The 18,402-nt window shown below is 43.4% G+C and overlaps 3 protein-coding genes across 10 annotated transcripts in view; 1 reads left to right on the top strand and 2 right to left on the bottom strand.

The window, feature by feature from the left end:
- The window catches only part of rims2a (regulating synaptic membrane exocytosis 2a), a gene marked incomplete at its 5' end in the record, with an annotated part of 144,434 nt that extends 142,244 nt beyond the window's left edge, over window positions 1-2,190 (bottom strand). For all 8 annotated transcript variants that reach the window (XM_080039832.1, XM_080039830.1, XM_080039833.1 and 5 more), the window contains one exon: window positions 2,009-2,190. In XM_080039832.1, coding sequence (XP_079895958.1) covers window positions 2,009-2,190 — 182 coding nt within the window. The remainder of the gene's footprint in view (window positions 1-2,008) is intronic.
- A 1,848-nt stretch (window positions 2,191-4,038) lies between these two features.
- dcaf13 (ddb1 and cul4 associated factor 13) lies at window positions 4,039-13,670 on the bottom strand. Its single transcript, XM_080039309.1, has 11 exons — window positions 13,495-13,670; window positions 13,023-13,222; window positions 12,833-12,940; window positions 12,639-12,728; window positions 12,309-12,464; window positions 11,414-11,491; window positions 11,231-11,313; window positions 10,828-10,992; window positions 9,956-10,091; window positions 5,559-5,722; window positions 4,039-4,996 (listed from the first exon to the last, which is right to left on the bottom strand). The coding sequence occupies exons 1-11, from the start codon at window positions 13,562-13,564 to the stop codon at window positions 4,909-4,911; spliced, it is 1,338 nt and encodes a 445-aa protein (XP_079895435.1). The 5' UTR covers window positions 13,565-13,670; the 3' UTR covers window positions 4,039-4,908.
- A 790-nt stretch (window positions 13,671-14,460) lies between these two features.
- Window positions 14,461-18,395, top strand: LOC307260048 (solute carrier family 25 member 32-like). The gene is made up of 7 exons (XM_080040173.1): window positions 14,461-14,922; window positions 15,302-15,452; window positions 15,927-16,012; window positions 16,497-16,651; window positions 16,988-17,101; window positions 17,272-17,417; window positions 17,549-18,395. The coding sequence occupies exons 1-7, from the start codon at window positions 14,718-14,720 to the stop codon at window positions 17,673-17,675; spliced, it is 984 nt and encodes a 327-aa protein (XP_079896299.1). The 5' UTR covers window positions 14,461-14,717; the 3' UTR covers window positions 17,676-18,395.
- The last annotated feature ends 7 nt before the right edge of the window (window positions 18,396-18,402 follow it).

Here is an 18,402-nt window from a genome sequence, read left to right as displayed (position 1 = left end):
TGCTGTAAGAAATACTGAAATAAAAACTTGCCTTTTGAGGCCTAGGAGGGGTCAAGAAGAGGTCTCACACATTTGACCAATCAAAATCCCTCAAACGCAACAAAATTTGTAGCAAACAGTCTTAATATTATCTCGATGTATTTTCTTAGCTGTTAAACTTCTGCGGTGTAACCTTGCTGGTGAGATAAAACCCCATGTAACCAAGGCATGCAGGCGACAGGCCATGCTTGAAACATAATTCTTGTGCAAATTACAACACACGCAATCGATACAAGTGTCCCTTTGACCTCCCAACATCTTGTACACTTTCAGCTTGTGTGGCCAGCAATTACCTAAAGTTACAGTGAGACAGTCAGTCAGTCAGTCAGTCAGTCAGTCAGTCAGTCAGTCATGTCCCTCACAGAGAGCAGCCGCCTCTTCTGCCCATGCTCAGTCATGACAGTGCTTTGACATCACTGTCAGACTAAGGGTGACTAAAACTGACAATCCCCCTTGACTTCAGCGAAAGAGAAATAGGAAAAATAAACTCTCAGCTATTGGGGTAGGAGTGTGTGTGTGTGGGGGGGGGGGAGGTAGTGAAAGGGGAAAAAAGCCAGCAAAGGCCTGGATGATTCACACTGTATGCAGCACAGTGACTGAGGTAGCCATATCGTGGAGAACATGAGTCACGTTTGTCATGCAGCAGCACTAGTTAGGGGGATTGCACAAATTTCACTCCATTAAGAATGCTGCCTCAGTGCCGTTATTAACCTGATGATGGAAAACAACAACCTCTAAATAAACCTTACCCACACACACACATACATACACAGACACAGACACACACAGACACACACACATGGTGACACTCGGTGACACTAATGTCACTAGCCATGCTGAGAGGCTGCAGCAACAGCGAAACTGCCAGATATCTCTAATGAAATGTGGACAGTTGTCTCTTCAAATGTAGCTTAACTGTATGACTTGCGTTTAAATCAAATGGCCAGAAACAGAATATCTTCGTGAACGTGCAAGCATGTGCATAATTTTTCATTGAAGGAGGACAACTGCAAGAAACTCAACAGGATGGAAATATTTAAGGGCCACCGCCCCCCGAAAAAGAGACCTCTTGTTCTTATCATTATCGCGCTTTTGCCTGAGAAGGTCACACCAAAATTGTAATTAACAATACATCATCGTGTGTGTTGTTACGGGCCAGGGCGAGACGACAGAGTGCCATAGCCCACCGTAAAGCAGAGTTATAACCTAGCGCGGCAAAGGTTAAAGCGATGATGGGAGAGAACAACCCCGGTCCACCTTAAAAAATAAAAAAAAATAAAAAAAATACTACAGTGGACAGCGCCGTGGTGCTGAAACTGCTCCGAGCGACATCTGTACAACAGAGGAGCGGGAGGGGGCTCGGGGGTCTTAAGGGGGGACTCTACCGGATTCTTTAACGTTGAAATCACATCTTTAACGTTGTGCGCCGTCGCCACAAAGGATACCTTAAATGCTCCTTCCCGGTGTCATATTGTGTAATGTCGGTGACGTTCGTGGGGAAAGGTTAAGCAATTTGGCGTGCTTTTTGCGTGAAAATGGCGCCCGTTGCTGCTGTGCTAACCTTTTTATACAGTCTATGGTGCTAACCCAACCCTATTACATTATAGCTACAACAAAAGTGGAAGGGGAAAGCGGCTGTGATGTAAATGCTTTGCCGCATTATAACATCTGTCAGGCATTCAAACAATAACGTATTTTCCTAAGGGGGTAGTCGACAAATGATAGCCAGGCGAGGGTAAAACATTCTCTTCTTCACCTTGGTTCCTATTAGCAGCCGACTATTCGAGCTGTACTAGCTAGCTTGGATGCCAAGAGGCAACATGACCCGCTAGCATCTCACACAGAGACTATCAGGCTATAGAAATTCACACTGTAATAATAATAACAGCCCACAAACACCATGGGCTTATTCAACGCCGCCGAGAGCGCCAACAGCTCCCGCTAGCTACCCCAACCGCTCTATTCTTACTTTAGCATGGTCTGTTCCTTCACTTCCTCCTTCTTCTGTCGGTCCATGACACCGAGGATGATCTTCCTCTCGTCCTCAGTGAGGTGGCTCAGGTCCGGCAAGTCCGGCATGTCGCCGGCCGCTGAGGCAGGAGCAGCGGCAGCAGGGCCGGGGCCGCCCCGGGGCCCGTGTGGAGCAGACATCTTTTACACACAGTGGCTAAAAAACGAGAAAAGCACCGTCAACCAGTGCATTCTGCATGGGGGGCGAGCATTCGAGTTTACATGTTATGCCGTCAAAAAATATATAAGAGTGGTCGTTTTTTTTTGCTGGAGGGGGCACCGTATAGGCTCAGAAACGGCATGGCATATTGGTCGGGAGTAGCCTATACTACAGCATGCACTATTCACATCGTGCTGCAGAATTAAGCGTCAAGAAATTCATTAAAGGCATTCATCCTTACATGCTCATAGCGGGGTTATCGAGTACAGTTACTGCTGCAGCCAAATGAATGCTGCCTGCAAACGTGGGTATAGTATTTGAGCTGTTGCAGGCTGAAATGTCGACAATTCACACATGAAAATGATTTAGCAAACACTGGATTAGAAATAGATGCACCTAAAAGAAGCAGCAACGGTATAGCCTACAACCTCCAGGTATTCCAAAACCAAGCATCCATCCATCCAGGAAATCAAAAGAAAAACATATGATGTAAAAAAAAATTAAAAAAGCAACCTTGCCTTTTATTTTGCAGTCATGGTATATCCTGTCTAACCCATCGCTGGCATCCTTTTTAGGCCGGTTTTACTCGCATGTTGGAATAGGAAGAACAAAAAAGGTTTGCCCGGCCCCGTCCTTGTTTGTTTTCCTTTGGAGTCCTTAACCCCCCTCCTCTGTCACTCTGGTTAGCTCGCCTTCCTCCAGGTTGGTAATTCTTGGAGATTTCTTAAATGCACAAAAATGGATGCAATGAGAGGGAGAGAGAGAGAGAGAGGGATAGAGAGATGGAGAGAGAGAGAAAAATCCAGATAGGAAGAAGAGGCGGAGCGATGAAAGAATAAAGCCGAGAGGACGCGCTGCCTGGATGTTCATTGACAGCAGGCAGGCAGACAAGCCGCCGCGAAAACACGGACTGGAGGGCCGTGAGTGAGTGTGCGTGTGAGTGTGTGATGCTGGAGTACCAGGAAGAGCATGGTGCATATTTCATAACCAGATCATGAGCACTGTGATGGGGAGGGCAGTGGGGAGATAAATACAGACCATGACTAGTGACCGTGACAGTAACTGCAGGTGTGGCAGTGCTTCCTGTTTGTATGCAGCTTAAGCCTACACACTGGCTTTTGTGTGGTGGGAATTTGTAATGATAAATGGAAGAAAATAAGCGATTTTTCTTTTTTTTTGCAACATTCATTGCAAAGAAAAATTAAATAATTAGCTCCAGCCTTCCAATGTGAACATGTTCCGTTTGGTTTAAGATGATCGTCTAGAACCAAACGGAACATATTCACATTGGAAGGCTGGAGCTAATTATTTAATTTTTCTTTGCAATGAATGTTGCAAAAAAAAAGTTAGTCTTCTATCATCTGACTTTTCATAGAACAAATAATTGCAAATAATTGAGAAAATTGATGTCAAAGAATTCAGTCATCAAAAATAATTATGTATCCATGGTCGGACAGAGAAATCCAAAAATACCTCTAATATTCCACCTCGTTTGTGTTGGCCAACTTGCAAACCCTTTTCATTGCCAAAACTAGTGAGGTGACTTTGATCCCATTCTTCAATTCTCAGTAAAGTCCCTACCTCGTGATCCCTGACCCTTTACCTAAGACAGGCATACCTCTCTCTATCTGCTGCCTGAGAGAGAGAGAGAGAGCTAAAGAGTTGATTGGATTTGAAGGATAACATTAAGAGGATGGAGCCTCTACCTCTTTAAACCTGTAAAGTGAATTAGCACCATTGCAGTGATCTGATGCAACAAGTACAACAAGAGAACTCCAATGAATAGGATCACGATTTCTTACAAACTACATGTTTTCACAGAAAAAAACTTAGATTTAGAAGTTTATTATAAATACACATAAGCAAAGTGTGTCTGTCCCATACACATACAGAACTGTTACCTAGCCCATAGGTAATTACATATTTCAAAACTTGAGTGGGGGAAAAAAAAACGCTTCAAAATATTTTCAAAGCCATTTGTTCGCAAGCACACCTTGCCTTGCAGACACTTTGGAAATGTTTCTAATGGCTTCAGTATGCTTTAAAAGAAATGGTCTGACATTGATAATCCTGAACAGGTTATGAAGCAATTGGCCAGGTGTGTATGTTAGAAAGAGCTTGATTTAACCTCTTAAGCTTTGTTTTGTCATGACTAAATCAGTTCAAATGATAGAGACAGAGTGGACAGCGCCGTGGTGCTGAAACAGCTCTGAGCGTCATCTGCACAGAAGAGACACAAAACACAGAGCTTTTGGAGAGGGATCACGGATGGAGTTGGGATGAGACTATCACAGCATGGTTTGATACAGTCCTTTAACTGTGGAGACTCATACAGGAACACCTTTATTATTCAAAGCATACTTAAACCTTTCTATCATCTCTGGTCGTTTTGATAATCTGCTTTAGCATGTTACTTCATTCATGGAAAGAACAGTTATATAATGAAACCATGTTAAAAAAGTATTTGTGTACAAGTGTTACAAATGGTCGTGGAGATTGTGGGTCCTGTGATGAAAAACGCATACTCGCTCAAGGCCAAGTATTAGTGGAAGGAACAGGATGCTCTACAAAATGTGTTGTATTTACAGTCTGTGTCCACAACTGGTTCTTCCAACAACTGACAAAATAAAAAAGTTCTATTCTTAAGTGAGAGAGTCTGAACATGTCCGATGTGGTTGTGTTCTCTCCTCCGCCTCTGTCTATTTGACCACAGCCACAATGTGCTTCTCCTTCTCCGACAACACTGGTATGCTTCCTGGTTTGCTGTGCTTGCGGACGTTCCTCTCCCTGGAAAACAAAAGAGAGACAGGACGTGTGAATAACTCAATCTGCTGTTGAAAACATTCAGGAGAGGACAGAGAAATAAGAGGGAGAGAGAGAGAGAGAGATGAACAAACAAGGAGAGAGAGACTGAATATGAGTGTGTTGACCTAATACCCACGTCACCGAATACACTCATGTAATGTGAAAATAATGCATAAAGCATGAATAGTAAATCATTCACAGCCCAAACAGGCCCGTCTGACGTGTGACAATACTGCCTGTTGGGGAGAAAAAAGGCCGCAGACAAGAGCTATGAATCACTGGGCTGGCAGGGCAAACTGGGACAATCAATCCTACCAAACAAGCTGTAAATGAGTATGTAAGACCTACTGACGCCCATGTTCATATAGGCCAGTTCCACCTGGGGAGATTTTCCATTAGACTAGGTGGTGTGACAGCATAGGTCAGGCCGGGCCTAGCAACAGCAGCCCTGCACACTAACACCTCCACATGGGTACAGAGGGCTCTTGATGCCACCCCCCTATGGATACATGAACTAGCTCAGATAACAGTGTTGAATACGTACTTCCGGCGGCGGGCCTCCTTCATGACCTTCAGCTCCTTGTTCTGGTGGTAGATGTTCTTGGGCAGATGTCTGTGGCGGTTGACCCGTCTGACCTGGGGGTGGTGCTGGAACTTCTCCTTCAGCTTCTGGCTGTAGTGGGCGGCCGCCTTCTCTCTGGGGGCCAGCTACATGACACAAGGCAGGAGGAGTTAGTTAAGATTGAATAAAAAAAAAGGAGGACAATGCACTTTTTCATGGTTTTTTCCAACATTAATATGGGTCTGTATAAGGAAGTATGATCCTCTCTTTTTTCACTACCTTTCTGAAAACCTGTGTTCAAAAACCCCCAGGTAGGTTTCTTTCCCCTTGTGATGTTATAAGAGAAGCCACCCCCCCTTATTACCAACAAGTTATAAGCACAACCCCTAGATACCCCTAAATCTAACTGGCAGATAGATTTAAACCAGCAGTAAGATTCAGGGTCAATCAGAGCAGACTGGGCTTTTTGGAAGGCGGGGGAGACAGGCTCTGAAATGGATAGTTTCAGACAAGGGGCTGAAAAGAGGAGATTCATCAATGGCACTGAAAAATATAACGTTTTTCCGGACACTAAACCATGAAAACACGTGCACTTATGAAAGTGAAAATAAGCTAAATGTGTGACCTCTAAACAAAACAAATGAAAATGAAGGAGAGAAAGATGAGTGGAAGGAGATATCTGAAAACAATCCCATGTTCCCATGTTGACAGCAGTGTTATCTAGGGTGTTTCTGGATTCCAGTAAGAGTGAGTTTGTGAGAGTCTGGACTGAAGAGTGAGTCTGGAGTCCGTTTGCTGACCACAAGCTCCAAAGTATTCTGGCTGGTGTTTTATCAATCACTTGACAGTTACAATCTGCTCTCCTACATCATAAAGCGTTGGCCAGTACAGTAAGCTGTAAAACTGCAGCCCGACAACGTGCTCCCTCAAAACTAAATCAATGTCTGTTAAAAAAAGTGAAGACCCCAGCTCAACCACATCCCGCCCTCTCTGTCTATCCCATAAAAAGCAGCAGAAAGGTGGACTGGTCTTGGCTGAGGCTGCCCTGCTCACAGGCTCTTATTCTAATTAAGAGCAATGATTTGTCTCAGATTCAATTTGAAAGAGCTGGTAGACGCTGATCTCGTTGGACTACAACTGATTCCCCCGGATACACACATGGTTAGCCAGCTAAATGCTGTTTTTGTATAATCTCAACGAGATAGCAGGGAGGAGGACGATGATTCCCTTTGATTCAGTTTGGATAGTGGGGTTCATAGGATATATGCACCTAATGAGCCAAGAAAATTACAGAAATGGTGGACTCAAAACGGTAGGCTTACTTCTGGCCAGGGTGCACTCTGTGTAACAACCACAAGGCACCTCAGTGACAAAAAAACTGCTGTGGAGCATCAATTGCATCTTATACTTAACTAATAGACGGCAGCTGCATGGAGAGACTGTCTATTTGTATTGTAGAGACTGAATAGCTCAAACTACTACTGTCATATGTTGGATGGAAAAGTTAACCAGACCACAGGAAGGTGACATTAGTGACTGCAATCTATCTGATGCTGTGTTAAAACTGGATCAGACAAACTAAGCTGTACACAGCCCACTGCAGAGTTGACAAAAACTAAAACAAAAAGCACTTCAGGTCTGGATGAAAACATTACTTGCTCTGCATGATCTAAACACCACTGATGGTTCTCCCGTGGCAGGGAACTAAAGCATTCTGTTGTGATGGTCAGATGGGGAGAGATACAAGCAGTCATGTTGATGCAGGTTATACAGCTTAGAAACTAGACCAAGTTTAGCCAAGTCTTTGGAAAAGGAAACACAAAAGTGAGATTGTTCAAAATGTTTGTAGTCATTTCTTTCTGTAAGGGGAAACTGTAGAATGCAAGACTACGACAAGTACAGCACTGCAGTAGTAGAGCAACCCACCTGAATCTTAAACAGAACTAAGGCTACTATAGCTGCATTGTGGGTAATATGGTTGACAGGTTTTAACAAGAAAAAACGATTTGAGTGAAAACTGTTTTAAATGCTGGTTCTACAGCATCAGTTTTGATCCTCGTCTTAAACTAGCCGACATGGGAGTGGCTAACAATGTTACAGGAGCACAATGCTGAATAAGCTGAAGGCAACTCTTAACATTATCTGACCGCTCTGGTTGAAAGCAGCTCACAGAGGAGACATTTCTGCAACATTCCATGTGTCCAGGGGACGGGACGGATACACTTGTATTTTAAAATCAATACAGCTGTCTACACCGGCTGTGTAAAGGCTTGAGTTTCACTTGTACATCTGGGTTGTTTTGGGGTCAAGTCGTTTTCCTTTCGTTTTACCTGTGTAACTACATGGATTCCTGGGTTCTTCTGACCAAAGATCAGTGCAGTGGCTAAACAGTTTTGAATGGACACAATAATGGAGGACTGAAAAAAGGACACCCAATGTCAGCAATCATATTCAGTAGGTTCAATGTTGTCATAGTCAATAGAAACAAACTGAATCAAACTGAATGAGACCCATATTGTAACAATCCTCAATTATCCTTTAATAAGCCAACACGTTCTCTTTCATCAGACCGTAAAGACATTATAATAGTAAGAAAATGGCACCTCTTTATTTAAATCAATGGTATCACAGAACATCTATGTCAACCAGTCCTAACTTGTCTTAATGATTTCGGTTGGCTTTCCCCACCCTGAAATCAATGGGTGGGTAGTGATGAGAAAAGGTTTGTAGAGAAGAGGAAATACATTTTCCCCCCGATTGGAAATACATAGGAGTTTATATATTCAACATGTTTAAGGTCTTGGATTAAAATATAGGCTCTAGTTCACACTGGGGTCAGGAAGTGCTGAAAAAGTTATAAGATCATTTATTTTTTAAATAGTGTTGTGCAGCAGCTCAGAGAGGATGCCTTCAGAATAGACAAAGCCTCCATTCAGCATTTCTTGATAATTAAAGACCCTTTCAGTACAATTTGATTGTTGATGCTTCATTATGTTCAGAGTGGCCCGCTTTAAGTGATTGGCCGATTCAAACTGCTGATAGGAGCAGCCCTTGTCTGATCTCTTTAAGTGCAAAGCTTGCGAATAAATCTTAACCCACACAGTGACAGTAAAACAAGTGCCAAAAGCCGGCCAATTCTCCACTCTGAAGCTGCATTAAGAGAATAAGCGAGGGAGAGAATCCGATTAGGAATGAGGGATGGCTGTTGGAGACGGCACATGAGATGCCATCTTTATTATTCAGCCATAACTGGGATTTGGGGCACTGGAACGCTTCCCAGCATTTTACAGGAGCTTAATTTGACAGTTGAGTGTAACGTAATATTAAGGCCATCCTCTCTGCTAACACAGCCTGTACTATCTGAATACAATACATGTGGTGCTCACTACACTAGATGTTTAATAAGTCAGAGGAGATGTGTCTGGAAAGCACAGTTCTGTAGCTGAAATCTTTTGTTGGTGATTTCTCAAACAGCTGCACAAGCCTTTGCCTTATTTGGACTTCCACCTGCCACAGGAGCCACTGTGCCAATTGGTACTTTGTACTTATTGAGAGTGATGCTCCCCTAAGTCAGCATCCATCAGGGCATTTGGCAGAGCGGCTGCTCCTGGCAGAGTCCCCCTGCTCCAACCCTGCTGAGGTGGGCCCAGGGCCACGGCCGTGTCCAACAACGCAGCTCACTCAGAAAATACTAAAGAGAGATACAGTGTGCTACGTCTGACAGCTGAGGAAAATACTGCTGTCCAACAGTACAAACACAGATCAGCTATCAGTGCTTACCAAGAAGCTGTTCCCTTACATATGACATACACTGTAGCTGAACATTAGTGAAAGTAGGAATGACAGACGACCGCCAGTATGCCAGCTTTGTTCATTTACACTGGACCAAGCAAAGCAGCCATATTGTCGGAGCAGTGTGTGCATTCAGACCCGTTCCACAACCACAGAGAGAAAAGAGGCGTGTAACGCAGCAGCGTCGCTGTGCATGACGAGTGACATGTGACATAACACTGCGCTGGTCAGTGCATTTAAAAAATACTTTTTTACTTTCTTTCTTCGTCTCCAAAACAGTTGCTTCTTGTTGTCTAAGGTTGCTCCCCGGCTGCGCCCCATGCTCCCTCAGATATTAAAATCCCCTGGTTGATTTCAGACTTTTAGCACGTCTCTTAAAAATGTTACACTGTCCACTGTACAAATGATCCAGGAAAATTCTGGGAATATTACTACCTACGGAGGGAGTAAGATTGCCGGATCGATCTATTGCGCCTTTCAGCGTCTGACCCATTTACACTGCAGGGTGAGGGGGGGGGAAAGACGGAATATTCCCGGCTTTCAGAGGCAAGTGTGAAAGAGTCTAGAGAGGAGCATGCAACACTCACCACTCCTAGCTTCTCTGCTGCGTTGGCTTTCCACAGTCGAATATTCATTTCATCAGAACCGCTCAGGATGTACCTGCTGTCTGCCGACCACTTGATGCAGATGACATGCTGCATGCGCTTGGTGTGGTAGACTTCCCTACATTTCAAAAAAGATTAAAAGAGCAATTAAATAAAGCAGTCATAGCTGTTCAAAAAACACAACATGTATAAACTAGAATGAATCTACTCACTGTATAATGTTCAAAGGACTGGCAAATCAAATATATTTTAAAACAGGCATGTTCTGATCTGACACCCATTGAGAGGCACACGTTTTATAGCATATTTAGCCGTGATGCTGTCCAGCTACATGCCCTCATTTACTGTAACACAACTGTGGCTATTGGTTGTGGTGCTTTTACAAATGGCCAAACGATACTGCGTGTACCATTACGTCACATAGTAACAAAACAAAGGCAGTTTTAGGTGTTTGAGAGGGTCACTCGCAACAACAATTAGCATCTCTACATTAGCTTTGTCAACTACCTATTATCAGCTATGCACATCAATCTGACTTTTACACAGTAGACATTTGGACTGGTTGAAGTTCGACAAAACACATGAGGAGTTACTGACTATGTATCTTAAATATCAATGATGCACTTAAAGATTTAAAAACAATCAAACATTCATCCGGTGGTAATGGATATATATAGAACAAAGTAAATCGAGGTTACTTTTAGACTGCAGAAACAAAGCTCAATGTAATACTGTGGCTCATTGAGAAGAACAAAAATAACACTTGATTATGAACAATACAATGAGCGTAAACAGCAGACACAATGACAAATGATTCATATTTTTTACACTGGTGTTTAGGGTCACATACTAACCTGCTGTGACCACCGTCCTTGGGGAATATGCGGATGGTTTTGTCAAAACTGGCCGACACAAACTCCTTTCCGGTGGGAGAATAGTCCACGTCCAGCACTGCAGACACATGGTCCATGTGTACCGTGATGGGCCGGTCCAGGTACCTCATGTCATACGTATAGAGACTGGGAAGAGAAACAAGACAAACTTCAATTAGGACAGGTTACATTGCACAAAGTACACAAATCAGACTGTGGATTGTCAACCATTTGGTGTGGAAGTCAAACAATGCTGCAGAGATGGACGTAGGTTTAAGGATCAACTATTGAGCACGTAAAACAGGAGACGTTATTGAGTGTCAACAGATATAACATGATGTGATGTGAGAAGCAATGTCACAATCTTTAAACATCATCAACTCACTTGTAGTCCTCATTTGAACATGTGAAGTAATAGGCTTCCATGGGGTTCCAGCATAATGTGTTGCTCCTCATGGTCATAATGACCTACAGACAGGATAACACACAGTCAATATTAATCCAATGAAAGATGATGGAGGGAGAGGGAGGGGGTCAATTCCTGGAGCAACTGAACGGCAGAGCCTACCTTTTTAAGTGGTGCAGATTCCCTCATGTCGTACAGTACTATACTTCTGTCAGAGGCACAGCTTGCAAGAAGTTCAGTCTGTGGAAGGAAATCAATTGTTTACTTCGGTCGAGTTCACACTTAATAGGCCCGCTTTGTCGGTGTGCGCACCAGATGTGAGTTGAAATGCTGTTCAATTATTCGTCAGATAGTTCTGCAGGTAAAGGCAAAACCCTTGTCATTTCTACCATAGCCTACAACATGGAGCATCAGCAGGTTATTTTCATACTGGTCCTAATGATGAGCGCATAATGTATGTAGGCCTACAAGCTGCCGGTGTCTATTAAATTAACAATCGCAGTGTAGAAATCCACTTGTATGCCTACTCTGTTAACTAGCTGGAGCTCCCTACAATCCCCACTACTTTCCTCCACCAGCAAATGTAACAACATCAGCAGCCACTAGCTTTCCAGCATGTGAGTGTATGCTCTGACAACGTGCACTAATCAACTTAATAACACATGCTTTAATGGAAGACATTCTGCAGGAGACAATACAATGATGCGTAAATACAACGCTCCCTGTGATTGGTATGGATGGAGATCACACCAGTGATGAGCCACTCCAGAGTTCTCTTGCAAGCTGCCCAAGACTTCCTCTTTATGGCCAACTAGAGACCGGTTGTTTAGTTCCCACCAGAGTCTGGGACTGAGTTCAAACCAACCCAAAGGACCCCTACCAAAGGGTTACATGCTTCAGGCTTCTGTTCAACCGCACTAAACAAGACTGGTGTGAATGTGGCCTTAGACAAGTCTAGTGTAACCACTTTGCTGAGAGATGGAACATGGAAACAAAACATTTAAGGCGACGCACACAAGGCCTGTTTTTGATTGGGACAGATCCGTGGTGTCTTTACCTCCACAGGGTTGAAGCGGACAGAGCTGAAGCTGTCCACTCCCCAGGTGAAGGAGCGGATTGGGCTGCTCCTCTGCTCGTCCCAGATGTCCACCTGCTGGCCGCATGTTGCAAACACATTGTCCTTCTGGTGATGGTCCAGTCCTGTGAAGACTGTCTGCAACGGGAAAACATATGTTTTAAATATAAAATAGGAGATTTCACTGACACTTAAGAGAGTTAGAAGTTGCAGGTCACCTAGAGCTAGATATTTGTTCACGTTAACATTATGCAACCAAAACAGTCTTTAACAACAACACTAGAGCTGATGCCCACTGGTCAATGGTCATACCTTGCCCAGAATAGTGTTGAGTGGCTCCTCTTCCTCTCCGTAACCTGGTGTCTCCATTTTCCATTGCTTGATGGTTTTGTCGTCGCCCACCTAAACATAGGACAAGTAACTGCATTAGAAGGTCTGCTTATGAAGTGACTAACCATTCTGAAAAAAAAAGTATTCTCTTGAATTGTTGGAAGGCCAGCAGTCACCGTAAAGAAAGACGTCCCACAATGGCGGACGACCATTCCCCGGACAAACCCTTCGTGTGCTTGGAGCGTGCGGACACAGTCGTGTTTAGTCAGATTCCACACTTTCACCTAAAGATTAAAAATAAACACATCCCATCAATGTCAAGAATGAGTGCTTAGGTAATGTATTTCTCCTTTGGCTGATAGTTACCTCCCCATCACAGGAGCCAGAGAGCAGGGTGGAGAGGCTCTTGCTGTGCTTGGCCATGCAGTTGACCCCGTCTCTGTGTCCATCCAGAGAGGCCAGGAAAGGCTTGGCAAACACCCGGTCCAGCTTGGTGGCGTTCAGGGCCCGCGTGTACTCTCTGCTCACCTCAAAGGGATGAAGCGCTGGGTCGTAGTTTCTGGGTACTGGCAACAAAGATTGATAATTGAATGAGCTCTAAAGTCAGCTGCATAGAACGAGCTGCACTAGGGTGACTACTCTGTCTTGAGGCCAAACCCAGACAAACAGACAGACAGCATAACAACATATACTAACATTGTCTATATTAGTCACAAGGTAAATCTTTGATAAGAACGAAACATGCTGTGTTTGTAGCTGCTGTTTACAGTGACAAACTGACCAGCATTGCCACTAGCTAAACGTGTTAGCATACCCAAGTTTAATGTGTATCACTTACCACGCTGAATATCAAACTTTGTCTCCCGGACATAATCGTCCGGGTTCCTCGAGAGGACTTTAACTTTCATTTTGGTGGCAGAGTGAAAATGAAAACTATAAAAATGCAGTTAGGTTTAAGTTAGAAAAAAAGGAAAACATTAGCAATCGCTGGCCATGTGTTGATGAAGAAGAGAGCTGGACCGCGTTGCATTGTGGGATGTCCAGTCCTCCTGACTGCGTCACTGGGAAAATTAAAGAAACAGCTGTCAAGTGACAAAGGTTAGTGTAATAAAGACCGGAAATACAACGACGTGGGCTTCAAACTACGTACTTAAATGTTTTCCAGTGTGTTTGGTCTGGCTTTGCGAGACTATTTAAAGTGTGAAAAGTTACTGATAAGAGACTTAAGGCCGAAATAGAGGTTATGATAAACGGACCGGTAGGCCTATTTAAAGTAAGTTTTAAATCGCCTGTACCTGGACAATGTGAAAATGAGGAAGACACACTTAACACTGGTTTCCTTCAAGTGTAAAATCATCAAGATACAAATTATTGTAGTAATTAATGAATACCAATAAATAGATTCAGATTCAGCTTCACCAAATTGTTGTATGATTAATAATCCAATGTGTAGCCTACTTGACAGCGACTTTTACATTGACTTGTATTACCTTGATTTAATCAGGAATTTACCTTTATATTTTGCTCGGAAATAAACCCTGATGATGTGCTCAAATAACTGTTAATGGTCTTCTTTACTTAGGGCATTACATGCATACAATAAGTGCTAAATCTTGACAACACTAAAGCCCTTGATTTTTTTTGGGGTCGGGACAAAATAAACTAACTGAACTTCACTGAACTGTAGCGTTCGCCTAAAACTATTTTATTTTGAAGGTTGACAGCCGGAAACACTGCTCTTAATTTCAACTGACTGACATTCACTTAATACTATCACCAAGGTCGAGCAGAGGCATTGCTTCTTGACAGCTGGAAACGATACCAAACTGTGTGCCGCCGCATGTCCAAAACGTGGTTCACTTACCGAAATGGAACAGAGATGAGCACGTTCATGGAGTTGGCGCCAAGCTGTATATTTTAATATTACAATAGAGTCAATGAGTTGTCGTGTGCCTGCCTGTCATTGGTGAGATTTTAGCCATACCTTACGTAGTGCTCACGTTGTAAACACAGCTAGCCAACAGGAGCTAGCAAAGTAAATTAGCTCCCGGTAGGGTTAACATGGGCTCCGCTACGAACCAAGGTACCGCTGAGGGCACAGGGACAGGCCTGTCCACTAAAGCCGTCCCTGCTGCCTCCATAGTCGGGCATGTTCGGCAGGTCTTCAGCCATGCGAAGATAGAAAACCTGGTCGCTGGACTGAGTGGAGGCGTGGTGTCGACGCTGGTGCTTCACCCTCTGGATCTGGTCAAAATCAGGTTTGCAGGTACTGTCATACCATTATCTAAGTTATTAATTGTTAGGATCGCCATTTGTTCCTTAAGCCACGCGTGTCTTCCTGGGGTGCACATCAAAATACAAACGTACATTAAAGATTCATTGCACATTTTAAAACTAAAATAGACAACATACGATATTTGATTTTAATTTAGTCATAAAGAGTGGTACTGGTTAAAAGTATGTAAAGTAATACAAGTTTATTGCCAGTTAAGAGTTCTGTGGTGTCATTTCCTTGATTGGATCATATGCTCAGAACTCCAACCTTAACCCTGGGCTGAGGGTTAGGGTAGAGGGCATGCCTCTATTGATGTCTTAAAGTCTAATGATATGACTTAACAAAGGTATTATCTGTCCTGTCAACACAGTGAGTGATGGATTGGAGTTAAGACCCAAGTACAGTGGCATAATGCACTGTATGAAGAGTGTTTGGCAGCAGGAGGGACTGAGAGGACTCTACCAAGGAGTGACTCCCAATGTCTGGGGCGCTGGAGCATCTTGGGGTCTCTACTTCTTGTTGTACGTAAGCCCCATGACTGCTGTTAACCCCTTTGGATCACGTTTCCCTCGTGGTATTTTCCATTCATGGCTTTGACCTTTTAAGGCGAGACACTGAGGGAGAATAGAGTGACATTTATGTACAGGTTCTAAAAATGCATGTTTGGGATGTTTAGAACAAAACATTAGTTCCAAACCTTCCAAAAGTCAGACAATCAACAACATATGAACAAATCCTTCTGTAATAACCGTCAGAATAGTCCCAGGAATGATTATGGAAAGTTTAGTTGAGTAAGTGCTTTAGAAGATGAAATGTTTGGTTCAGAGTATAGAAGTTAAAGATAGTTGTATATGGTTGACAAATAAACACCTACATGTATGTGTTGGACCCTTTTTAATACACTAGTATGAAAGAAGACATGTTATGGAAACAAAATAGACAAATATTTCAAAATTGACCAGTGCTTGAAAATAACTGTCCTTCCCTCCTTCTAGCTACAATACGATCAAAGGCTACACAAGTGAGGGACGGCAAACTGAACTGAGCCCCACGGAGCACCTTTTGTCGGCAGCCGCAGCAGGTTAGTACTGCTAACTGCTGTTGCACTCACACACGATAGCACACAACAACAAGCCAGCTAGTACTGCTCCTAGCTGGCCTCAACAGACGGGAGGCAGACCCACATTTGCACTCAGGACTTGAGTTAATTTTAGTCTCACGGAGGGGGTCACATGGAGAGGGGGTCACATGGATCGGCTTCCTGCTGAACAAATGAAGCCTCTAAATAGGTTTCAGGAAGAAAAAACAAGGAATGCCAAAAGTGACCATTTTGTTTTTTTAGTTTAAGTTTATTGCTACAGGAAAACAAGCCATTTTTCAGGCATTAAGGTTTTAATTAGAAACGCCTGACTAGTTAGGCCTACTGGGTGGGAGCCACTTATGCTTCTAAATCAGCTGTGTGTGTGAGAGTGTGTGTGAACAATCATGTGTCACTAACAAAGTATTATCCACTGGATGTCATTCAGAGTTGCTCATTCAAACAATGCCTGCTTGTCCTCACATAGGCACCCTAACACTTACCTTAACCAACCCCATCTGGGTGACCAAGACCAGGCTGGTGCTGCAGTACAATGCTGACCCAACCAGCAAACAGTACAAGGGAATGGTTGACGCTCTGGTCAAGATCTACCGCCACGAGGGAGTGCCCGGACTATACAAGGTGAGACATCAGTGACTCTTTGTACTTTAATATGCAGCAGCAGCAACACATGAGATGCTTATTCTACCCAGTTGACAGGTTGAGGCTGTTTTGTTCAAATTAAGCTATATCACCACTAGAGGGCATCACCAGCTTGTATTAGCTTGTCTCGTAAGCCATTATTGATTGTTATAACACCCAGGATTTCCAAAGATGTGTTTTAAACCCCTTCATGAACTGTATGTGAATGCCTTGGCTTTAGCCTGGCAGGTAAAACACATTATTAATGGTCAGGGAGCTACAGGTTCAGTGCAGTGGGCTCTGCCATTTATTAACAAAAGCCTGTTCTCTTCAAAGGGTTATGTTCCTGGTCTGTTTGGCACATCCCACGGGGCACTGCAGTTCATGGCCTACGAAGAGCTCAAGAGAGACTACAACAAATACAGGAAAGCGTCTTCAGATGCAAAGCTGGTGAGTCAGTCGACCCTGTGGGTCTGGAAAAACATGCTCAGTGTTTAATAAAGCTTGTAACGTTTTCACTTTAATAAGACTGAGCCCACAGTTTTTCTAATTGGCATTGAGTGAATCATCGGTTTTCCTACTCACTCCTCTCTCCCTCTGTCTCTTATCTGTGCAAACAGAATCCGTTGGAATATATCACAATGGCAGCATTGTCCAAAATATTTGCCGTGGCCACGACGTACCCATATCAGGTGGTGCGGGCTCGCCTTCAAGACCATCACAATAGATACGACGGACTTATGGACGTCATCCGACGGACGTGGAGGTACGTTACTGATTCAGTCACAAGGGTCCGATTACACCATCCTAGTCTGTTTCTAAATCTGGCTGTTAAAACATATAAAGACATTTCCATTTTGAGTCATGCTCATTTATTTTTTGTCTCTTTCTCTGCAGGAACGAAGGCGCCGTTGGTTTCTATAAAGGCATCGTCCCCAATATGATTCGTGTCACTCCCGCCTGCTGCATTACGTTTTTAGTTTATGAGAATGTGTCTCGCTTCCTACTGGGACAAAGTAAATGAGGCCTTTTAAAGAACGGCATGGAACGCTGCAGAAGTCTCACACTGACACTATGGTGCCATTCAGAGGTGCAGACAGTAAAGCACCAGACCGCAGCCACACAGCGCGTGTGTAAACGGGCCGACGTGAGAAGAATTGATTCATGGATGGACCAGTGGAATCCTCGGTGGACATGTTGTTGAATACAAACTCTGTATTTCACTCCAATGCGATGGCGATGAAGAATGTACTGATTCAGTGCCTGAGAAACACATTGACTTATGGGTAAAGAGTATGGTGGTGTGCAAGCCAAAGGACATGCTGCCGTGATGTTATTTTTCTCAATGTTGTGGAGGTCAGTATTTCATGCTTCAGAGGAGAGGATCAATGTTTTATTATGACTGTGTTTACATGTTCTGTTTTGAGGCAACAGAAAGGTTTGAAGGCTGAACAATAAAAAGCTGTTCTTCATCAATGTTGTTATCTTCTCAGGTTTTCAGTTGCATGTACGTGTAACATTAGTTGTTCCTTAAATTATTTCGGTATTTAAAACCGCATCAAGAACGGGGATATAATTCCCATAATCTTTAATGCTTTTGTTCAAATTTCCTTGTTTCTTGGCATCAAATTGTACCTGCACTGCTTTGTAACATTTCCTTGTGAAATCCAAACTGTGCTTTACCGGCATTGTTGGTGTTTGATACGCACAGACATTACACGTTTAAATAAATTCCTTTCTCTGGCTCCATT

Source organism: Ammodytes marinus (assembly GCF_949987685.1).
Source record: "Ammodytes marinus genome assembly, chromosome: 13".
NCBI lineage: Eukaryota > Metazoa > Chordata > Actinopteri > Uranoscopiformes > Ammodytidae > Ammodytes > Ammodytes marinus.
This window is presented reverse-complemented; position numbering and strand designations above follow the sequence as displayed.

Coding starts and splice junctions, on each gene's coding strand:
- dcaf13 (XM_080039309.1), bottom strand. CDS start 13,564: ATGAAAGTTAAAGTCCTCTCGAGGAACCCGGACGATTATGTCCGGGAG. Junction 11,314..11,413: donor AATCTGCACCACTTAAAAAG/GTAGGCTCTGCC, acceptor TCCTGTCTGTAG/GTCATTATGACCATGAGGAG. Junction 10,993..11,230: donor TGTTCAAATGAGGACTACAA/GTGAGTTGATGA, acceptor TTCTCTTCCCAG/TCTCTATACGTATGACATGA.
- LOC307260048 (XM_080040173.1), top strand. CDS start 14,718: ATGGGCTCCGCTACGAACCAAGGTACCGCTGAGGGCACAGGGACAGGC. Junction 14,923..15,301: donor GGTCAAAATCAGGTTTGCAG/GTACTGTCATAC, acceptor CTGTCAACACAG/TGAGTGATGGATTGGAGTTA. Junction 17,418..17,548: donor GTCATCCGACGGACGTGGAG/GTACGTTACTGA, acceptor CTTTCTCTGCAG/GAACGAAGGCGCCGTTGGTT.